The sequence below is a fragment of the Trichechus manatus genome, unplaced genomic scaffold, assembly GCF_000243295.1.
Source record: "Trichechus manatus latirostris isolate Lorelei unplaced genomic scaffold, TriManLat1.0 scaffold00207, whole genome shotgun sequence".
Taxonomy (NCBI): domain Eukaryota; kingdom Metazoa; phylum Chordata; class Mammalia; order Sirenia; family Trichechidae; genus Trichechus; species Trichechus manatus.
This window is the reverse complement of record NW_004444143.1, coordinates 2,082,820-2,092,269: the sequence shown is the minus strand read 5'-3', so window position 1 is coordinate 2,092,269 and position 9,450 is coordinate 2,082,820. Positions and strand designations below refer to the sequence as shown.

Genomic DNA, 9,450 nt, shown 5'->3' with positions numbered 1-9,450 from the left:
TCGGGATCCTGAACGGAGATTGAAGGAACAAGAGATGTCGACCTGGCTCTTGGGAGGAGTCTCCTCCAGCAAGATGGACGCACACAGGAAGTGAAGACAGCTCACAGGAAGTGAAGACAGCTCCCACAAGAAGCAGCTGTTATAGTTTAAATCAACTGGTGGGAGAGGGTTGACATGAGATAGCTTCCAGGGAGAGTGGCGCTATCTGGCCAAAATCTTCTTTGCGTGACCTCCAGGTTCCGGGTCACCTGGCCCACCCCCACCCACCCGCTGCCTCTCTGTATTCCTCGCTCCTTCCGCCCACTCCGTCACTCACTCCGCTTCAGTCACACTGCCTCCCTCAGTTCCCCACACACAGCAGACACTCCCAGCTTCCAGACATGTGTCCTTGCTGTTCCTTCTGACGGACCGTTTCCTCCGTGTATCCACATGGCCCCCTCCCTCATCTCCTCACAGTCTCTGATCGAATGTGGCCTCCTCAGAGAGGCTTTCTCCCACCACTCTCTCTGAAAGAGCCACCCCGACTTTCTAACCTCTGACCCTGCTTATTTTGCTTTAAGTGCTTGTCTCTACCCGACCCTGTATTATAGCTCTTGTTTGTGGGTGAACCCCAGAAGGGCTAGGATTTTGCCTGTTTGCTTCACTGCTGTGTCGCCAGCGCCTGCACATCGTAGGTGCACAATACATACTTGTCACGTGGGCGGGGGCGTGCATGGGGAGGACACCAGCTGGTGTTAAGTTTCCCTCGGATTTTCTCCTAGACTGGCACAGCCTCCAGATCACGGGGCTTATCTGTTCATTGATTCTGTGCGTCACTGGCATCACTGCGCTCTTGAGTAAGTGTCGGAACTGAGAGGGGACAGAGGGCAAGGCTGTGGGTGCCCTCCCCTGACCGCGCACCCCTCCCCTGACAGCGCACCCCAGCACTGATCGCGCACCCCTCTCCTGACCATGCACTCCTCCCCTACAGGTGGCAAATGTAAATGCAAGCTCAAACAGAAGCCCAGGTAAGATGGGTTCCCAGGGTGCCTGCCTCATGCAGGACAGATACCTTTCAGGGGTAAAAGAGTTAAATCTTGCAGAAAGAGAACAAGCCTTTAGGTCCTGCCCTGAGGAATTCTTGCCACTAAAATTTCCCAGGTTTATCATTCATACTTGATAATCCCCACACCAAACAAATAAACCCACCGCCTTCGACTCAATTCTGACTCATAGTGACCCTATAGGAAAGAGCGGGACTGCCTTATAGGGTTTTCAGAGCTGTAATCTTTACGGGAGCCAACTGCCACATCTTTCTCCCGTAGAGGAGCTGGTGGCTTTGAACTGCCGAACTTTCAGTTTGCAGCTGAGCACATAACCACTGCACCACCAGGGCTCCCTGATAATCCCCACCCCCCAAAAAACCAAACCCCTTGTTGTCGAGTCAGTTCTGACTCAGAGTGACCCTACAGGACAGAGTGGAACTGCCTCATAGGGGTTCCAAGGAGCGGCTGGTGGATATGAACTGCCGACCTTTTGGTTAGCAGCCGAGCTCTTAACCACTGTGCCAGATGAGTTTAAATCCTGAAATACTTTGGCCCCTGGGATTACATGTGGAAAAATAGCCAGGAAGGCGTGTCTGGGCAAGCTGGGAATCCTCTAGCCCTGAGGGAAAGGACAAATGGGGGTGGATACAGATCTGATACGGATCTCACCACCTTTATTTCCTCAGTCACCGTGCAGGGGAAGTCCCGCCTCTCATCATTCCAGGTAAGATAGGGGACAAAATAGGGTTGAGCGGAACTGGATGTGTGTGTGCACACGTGTGCATGCTGGGGGGGAAGACCACCACCCACCCACACCAGCTGACCCCGTCGTCACTCCCAGGATCTGCCCAAGACTGATGAGAACAGGCCAGCCGAGACAGCGCAGAGGGCCTTTCTCTTGGCCTGTTCCTGGCTCTGCACGCTCCTCTGGCTGACTGGAGAGCTTGAACTACAACACGGGATTCTCTTTCTTCTCAGAGTGCCTTGCCAGGGCCTCGTCTCACCTCTCATTGGAGGGGGTCTCTTTATTCACTTTTTAATCGAAAATGATCTTGCCTCCTGCCCATACGGCCTCAAGACTTCGTATGTGTGCATTATGGTAGGGTTTTGGGGGCCGGGAGAAGGTGGACGAGCCCCGAGGGCTGGAATGAAAGCCAGCTGAATTTCTTCACTGGAAAAAGCCAAAGGCCTGCCCCCTGGTGGCCTGGTGGGTGGCATGGGGTCTGCCCCCTGCCTCCATGGTCATGCGAGCCACACATGCAATTAAAAATTTTCCAGTAGCCAAGTGGGAGATGCTTTTGAGAGTTAAAGAGGGATTTCATCAGATGGAATTCTGGGACACTCCAGTGGACATTGGGACCATCCCAGGAAAACTAGGATGTAGGATCACCCTACCATGGTGGAAATACCCAGATAGCTTATAATAGTAAGACCCATGACCCTCCCGCTCACCCCTGAGACCCCACTTCTTATAGGAGACCTTTCCAAATACCCAAATGTCCCTGTGAGGCCTGAAATAACTTCCACCATACCCCCAATAACCCACACTGACCACAAAGTGTGGGATCCTCCAATGAGCCTCAGACTCCCTTGAGACCCCTAACACAATAAGACATCCAAAATGTCCCCATGAGGCACCCATAAAATGGCTAAAATCCTCCAACACACCCCAAATCATCTTTTACAATGTCCTCAGGCGTGCCCCCTAAAATAAACCCGTGACCTGTCCCAAAACAATACCCTTGCATCCCTTAAACATTCCATGGAGCCCCTACAATCATAAACCCACACTCCTTTACAGCCAGAGTGTAGCCCTGGGTTTTCCCGCCTCCAAAATTTCTCTTCCAGGACCCCAGCTCCTCTATTCTACTCATGAGATACCCCTCCCAGTGATTCCATAGTCACAAGCGGGGCGGGTGCACGTCGCGTTTATTGAGCTCGTACGCTTTCTCTCCTCGTCCCCGTCCCCCGTCGGGAGGGGTAACCAGGGCTCCCCGCAACATCTCGCGCTTTCCCACCTTTTCCCCGCGCACGCGCGAGAGGGACGGAGCGTGGGCATCCGCCTCCTGCAGCAGGCAGGCCCACAAGCAGCAGTGGGTGTTAGCAAGCCAGAGAGGCAAACTGCCCAGCGACTGATGACGTCATGGAGGCGGGCGCTAAAAGCGATTGGCCAGATTGCATTCAGAGGGAAAGGGAACGTTGTCTCCTCTTCTTCCGGTTCGGGGGCGGGGATGGTGGAGCTGGGTGAGCGGAACTTCCCGGTCTCCTGGTGCTCGGCAGAGTGTCCCGAGTATGACTTCGGTCTTCCCACTTCATTCAGTGACCCAGCCTGAGCCCCCAGGTCGCCCTGGTGGGTACAGCTGCCCAGCACAGATGTTGCTTCAGGCTAGAAGGGCAGCTTTGAAGGTCCAGGAGGCTGGGACCTTCCATTTCCCCCAGTGGGCCCAGATCCTCCAAGAAGTGGGCCAAGGCTTAGACCTGTGGCTGGTGAACTCGGCCTGTGGTCAGCATCTCACAGAACCAGTCGTCACCCCAAGTTGGGCCCGGAGGCCAGTCAAGGGGGCATCCAGAGGACTAGGACACCCATCCCAGCGCCCAGCCATGACCAGGGTCCCGTTGGTGTTAGGCGCTGAGGTCTAACTCGTGAATCCGGTAGATCTGTGTGGGGCCCTTGAAGCAGGCAGCAAAGAGGAAGTGTTTGCCGGCCATGGTGACATGGGCGAAGGCACGGGGGGCCACCAAGGCTGGGGGTCCCAGCTCCTGCAGTGGCTCCAGGAGCCTCTTGTCAGGCTCGAGGCGGAAGACGTGGCTGAAGGCGAAGTCACTGCCGAGGATAGCCAGCTGGTCCCTGGCGGTGAGCACTGGCTGGAAGACGTGGGCACCACGTGAAGGTAGCTGCTGCAGCAGGCGGAACATGGAGCCGTCCCAGCGCATGAGCTGCGGGTCAGTCGCCAGTTAGGCCTGGGGTCCAGGCTCTGGAAGACTTGGAACAACTTGGAAGTGGAAGGCTGGTGGGTCCCCAAACTCTTGCCACTTTCTTATCTTTGGAAATAAGCTGCTTAGGCCACAAACCTTGGAGTTGTTCTTGACCCTTATCCCTCCCTCACACCCCACAGAGAGTCAGTCAGCAAATCCTGTCAGTTTTACCTGCAGTAGTTATACATTTCTCCTATTGCCATTGTTTGCACCCTGGCCCAGCCCTGGTTATCTCCACCTGGATCCTTGAAGGGGCCTCCTCCCTGGTCTCCTGCTCTGTCTCTGCCCCCACAGTCTGTTCCCCTTGCAGAGACCCTGTGGACCCCTGAGTCAGCTCTGTGCCCACCTAGGCTCAGAACTCTCCCCAGGCTGCACCTTACTCCAGGTAAAAGCCCAGACCCTTACTGGGACCCGCAAAGACGGGAGCGTTCAAGAGACAGGGAAGTGAGCAGGACAGGAGAATAGTGAGTGGAGGGAGGTGAAGCAGGCAACTGTGGTTAGGTGCCGTCACGTGGATTCCGACTCATAGCGACCCCACAGGGCAGAGGAGAACTGCCCCACTGGGTTTCCAAGGAGCGGCTGGTGGATTTGAACTGCCGACCTTTTGGTGAGCTGCTGAGCTCTTCACCACCGCGCCACCAGGGCTGCAGGCAGTGGGACGTGCTTACCGCCGGCATCAGTCTTGGGGGCTTAGGGTCTCAGGGTGGGCGTGGGGGTGCTTGTGGTTGAGTGTTAGGTCCTGGGGTGTGCCCGAGTTAGAGTCAGAGTTTGGGGGGTAGGGGAGAATCAGAATCTTGGGGGCCAATGTCAGTGTTGTGGGATGGGGAGAGACTTAGGGTCAGCCTTGAGGGGTCACAGTCTTGGAGTCGGTGTTGGGATGGGGTCAGAGTTGGAAACCCACGCTTTTAAGTGGGGTCAGAATTCAAAGGTCAGCATGTGAGGCTGGGCCAGAGCGTGGAGGCCAGCGCGTAAGGTGGGGTAGGTGCCGAAAGACCAGCCCTCAGCGGGGTCGGCGCTCCAGCATCAGGCCTGGCCCGTGTACCCCGCTGCCTGCTCTCCCCTTCTGGGCCCAGCCTCACCATGGAGTCCCCGATGTAGCGTGTCAGGCACAGGAAGACATCCCCGCCAGCCTGGAAGTGGCGTGTGGCGTAGACGTCCTCAGCCTCAGGGATGTCTGTGCGCCTCTCGAAGCGGCCCCCGGACCAGTGGAAGAGCACAGGCCGCTGTGAAACGGACGCCAGCAACAGATGCGGCCGTCCGTCCAGCTCCAGGGCCTCGGCGTCCGTGTCTCGGTGCCAGGCATGCAGGCTCTGGCGCGGGTAAAAACCGGGCCCGTCCCGGCACAGCAGCGTGGTGCTGCCCGCCTTGGAGGCATCGGCCACCACGAAGCAGGGCTGCCCGTCCAGCCACAGCAGCTCGGCGTCATTGGGTCGCAGCAGCCGCCGTGGGGCCAGCGCCTGCATCGGGGCCAGGCGCAGGTCGGGGCTGGCCTGTGCCCACAGTTGGGAGCCTCCCCACAGGCGGGCGGCCAGCACAAAGAGGCGCAGGCCCAGCACCAGCGGCTTGCAGGACACCACGGAGGGCGCTGGGAGCGGGGGAGGCGGGAGGGCAGGTCAGGCTGGCCGAGCAGGTGCCAGGCACGGGGCGGGCAGGAGGGAGGGCAGGAGGGCGGGAGGGGCTCACCAGACAGTTCTTCCTTGGCTTGGAAGCTCTGCAGGCTGTAGTCCCAAGCCAGGATGAGGCAGCGGCCAGCGAAGGGCTGTGCCAGGACAATATGGGGCTCCCCCTGGTAGGAGAAGAGCTCAACGCCCAGCGCAGACTCCCCGACCGTCTGGAACCAGGACAGCTCTGGGGGTGGCAGGAGAGAGTCAGGCAGGCCCGGGGGAACCCACATCACGGAGCCTCAGTTTGCACATCTCTGAAATGGGGATCATCATGGTGCTCACCTCATAGGGACACTTAGCAGGATCTGTTTATCTGTCAATGTATTAACTACAGCAGTGTGGTGATCTATCTTTCTAAACTGCAAGGCATCATCAAATAGCTCAGAAACCGTGCTTATTAATCCTCTGAACTTCACAGCACCCTATGAGGTACATTCTGTTACTGTATCCACTTTACAGAGAAAGTTAAGTGGCTGAGGCAGCCAGTTGTCTTAATAAAATCCGTGCTTCCCATCTTCCACTAAATAAGATTCGAGCTGGGAACAAGCCTGCCCCCCTAGAGGTCACATTATCTCAGTCCCCCCCGCCCGGAAGTTGGATGTGACCATGTTGAGACTGTGTTCCCTGTGGCACAGGAGCAGAAGTGATGGGTATGACGCTCGCCTCATTGGCTTGTACGAAAGCGGCTTGCTCTGGTCTGGCCTCTTTCTTCTTCCTCCCATGAGCTGGCATGTGGACATGTTACAACCCAGTTTCAACCACAAAAACAAGGACAATGCCTAGGGGGCTGCCCCTCCCACCTGGAACGCCCACCTCACACCCTTCTGTATTATATAATTCATGGCATTTTGAGCCTCTTTGTTACAGCAGCTTAGCATTTATGGTAACTGATACACCAAGGTCTCCGAGCTTGTTAGGGGTGGGGCCGGGTGATTGACTCCCGGGTCATGACACTTCACTTTTCATGCCAAGCCATGTTCAAGATGTCAGGTTTGAAGCAATGCATGAAACAGCCAAGGATGCGCCCCTAAAAGGGGATCTTTTAAAAATACCCATCAAATCATGTCACCCCCTGCTCAAAAGCCCCCATGACTTCCCGCAGTCCTTACAATAAAGTCCACTCTCCTCCCTGGGGCTTTCAAGGTCCTGCACAGTGAGGCCCCTGCCAGTCTCCAGCCTCATCTGTGTCTTTCTCTTTACCAAGCCACACCTACCTTTGCCTGTTCCTCAAACAGGACAAGCTCTGCTGCCTCAGGGCCTTTGCATATGCTGTTCCCACTCTCTGGAAGGCTGCTCCCTCTGCTCTTCACTTAGCAAATCAAGATCTAATGTCACCTCTTTAGAGACACCTTCTCTGATCCCCCGTGTAAGTTGGAAACCCCCCTCCCTGTTAATCTCCTTCGTTACTCCCTATAGTTATCACAATATGTAACATTAATTTATTTGTGCAATGTTTTATTCAATGTCTGCGTCCCCTCACTCCCAGGATCCCGAGCCCCATGAGGCCAGGGCCCAGGGTCACCACAGTGTCCCTATCACCTCACACAGGGCCGGGCACAGAGTGGAAATTTGTTGAATAAATGAATATAGAGTAAACCCTAAATTAAATCCTGTTGTTCTGTGAGTTCCACACACCAAAAATATGCTAGCGACCCTATAGGACAGAGTAGAAGTGCTCCATAGGGTTTCCAAGGAGTGGCTGGTGGATTCAAACTGCCGACCTTTTGGTTAGCAGCCGAGCTTTTAACCACTGCGCCACCAGGGCTCCAATAATATTACTAGCATCTATTTAGTAGAGACTTCAGGTTTGAGCTCAAATGTCTCCTCCTTCAGGAAGTCCTTCCTGACCCTCCAACTGGGTCTGGATCTTGTTCTGGGTCCCCACAGCCCCCTAGACTTCCCCCATCCCAGCCCCATCACTCTGCTTGGGCTCCCCATCACAGCCCTCATCACTTTGGGCGATCACTGCCTGGGCTGAGGCCTCGCTCCCTCTGGGCTGGGGGCTCAGCGAGGGCAGGACCCAGGCTGTCTTCATCACTGCCATGCCCCCAGCGTTGCCCTGCTGTTGGTTGCCATCAACTCTGTTGTGACTCATGCGCCCCCATGTGTGCAGAGTAGAACTGCTCCACAAGGTTTTCAAGGCTGTGACCTTTCGGAAGCAGATTGCCAGGCCTGTCTTCCAAGGTGCCCTGGATGGGTTCGAGCTACCAACCTTTTGGCTAGTGACACAGCAATTAACTGCGCCACCCAGAGACTCTGTCTCAGTGCCCATAAAGGCACCAAAACATGTTTGTGGAAGAGCAAAATGAAAATAAATATAAACGAGATGAAGCACATCCAGTTCTTAGCACAATGCTCGGCGCATAAAGAAACAAAACCTGTTGCTGTCGGGTCCATTCTGACTCATCACGACCCTATGGGACAGAGTAGAACTGCCCCGTAGGCTTTCCAAGGAGCCGCTAGTAGATTCGAACTGCTAACCATTTGGTTAGCAGCCAAACTCTTAACTACTGCACCTCCAGGGCCCCAACTTGGCACGGAGGAAGTATTTAAAAGATGGTTAATTCTATATGAACAAGAGTGAACATTTCTAAGGGCCTCCTGAGCTAGGCCCTGCACGATATGCAGGGGTAGACGCATCCCCCCATTTTACAGATAGGGAAACTGAGGCTCAGGGAGGTGATGCTGCTTGGTCAAGGTCTTACAGCCAGGAAATGGCAGGGCAAGGAGTGACGTCAGCACCTCGGCCCTGGAAGCCATTCCCTCTCATCCCCCCCTTCCTCTGGGGGCCCCGTTACCCCCACCCACCCTGCTGGGAAAGCCCCCACCTATGGCTCTGCACTTGAACGTCTTGGGGTCGAGGTGGCGGAGCTGCAGGTGGGCCAGGGCGGCGGGGCCTGCGCAGGCCCCAGTCCCCACGCTGGCGTTCACGCTGGACATCCACCGCAGGAGCCAGAGCATACGGCAGTCACACTGGAACGGGTTCCCACGGAGGTCCCTGGGGCAAGAGGCCGGCGAGGGGCTGCGACCGGCTTCTACTTCCTGGCGGTCATGCTCCCCACCCCCTCCCCAGGCAAGGGTCCAGGATGGGGCTCCACGGGTGATGCGGACACTGTAAGAACCATTGCTGCCGTACCCATATGTGCTGACCCAAAGTGACATCGGTGCCCCCTCCTCCTGCCCAGTTCCCACAAGCTTCCCCTCACCCTCCCAGGCCCCTTGATCCTCACACATGAGTCAGGGTCTCCAGACCTCGGAACAGGAATCTGGGAAGGGTCTCGAGATGGTTGTTGGCCAGGCTCCTGGTGGAGGGAGAGAAGGAGGAGAAACTATCAGCAAATACCAGGATGCCCTGCGTGGCTGAGCCATGGGGCGTGGGTGCCTGTCAGGGAGGGCTGGGGAGGTGGAGGACGAGGCCTTTGAGGCACCCACAAGTGTGTGAGTGAGCGGGCTGGGGAGGTGGAGGACATGGCCTTTGAGCCACCCACAGGTGTGTGGGTGAGCGGGCTGGGGAGGTGAAGGATGAGGCCTTTGAGGCACCCACAGGTGTGTGAGTGAGCGAAGTCCTCTGAGAGCATTCTTAGAGATGGAGCCGATCTCATTGTCCTCAATGAAGCTGTGGAGGGAAAGTGAGGTGAGAGAGAGACCCCTGGTTCCCTGCTATGGCCTCACAGTGCTTGGGGGAACTCACCCCGTGGAAGCCATAGACCACTGGAAGGTGCAGAATTCTCCCCCAACACCTTGCACAACCTCAGGGAAGGCCTCCCCCAGAAACCTCCCCTCAC

At 56.3% G+C, this 9,450-nt stretch overlaps 1 protein-coding gene across 1 annotated transcript in view; it reads right to left on the bottom strand.

Moving 5' to 3' along the window:
• Positions 1 to 3,395: 3,395 nt before the first annotated feature.
• Positions 3,396 to 9,450, bottom strand: part of LGI4 (leucine rich repeat LGI family member 4) — an 8,828-nt gene continuing 2,773 nt past the window's right edge. Inside the window, exons 4-9 of the mRNA XM_004388125.1 lie at positions 9,210 to 9,281; positions 8,896 to 8,967; positions 8,494 to 8,663; positions 5,685 to 5,849; positions 5,081 to 5,586; positions 3,396 to 3,962 (exon numbers count right to left, since the gene is read on the bottom strand). Of these exons, the coding sequence (XP_004388182.1) occupies positions 3,648 to 3,962; positions 5,081 to 5,586; positions 5,685 to 5,849; positions 8,494 to 8,663; positions 8,896 to 8,967; positions 9,210 to 9,281 (1,300 nt within the window). The 3' untranslated portion in view covers positions 3,396 to 3,647. The remainder of the gene's footprint in view (positions 3,963 to 5,080; positions 5,587 to 5,684; positions 5,850 to 8,493; positions 8,664 to 8,895; positions 8,968 to 9,209; positions 9,282 to 9,450) is intronic.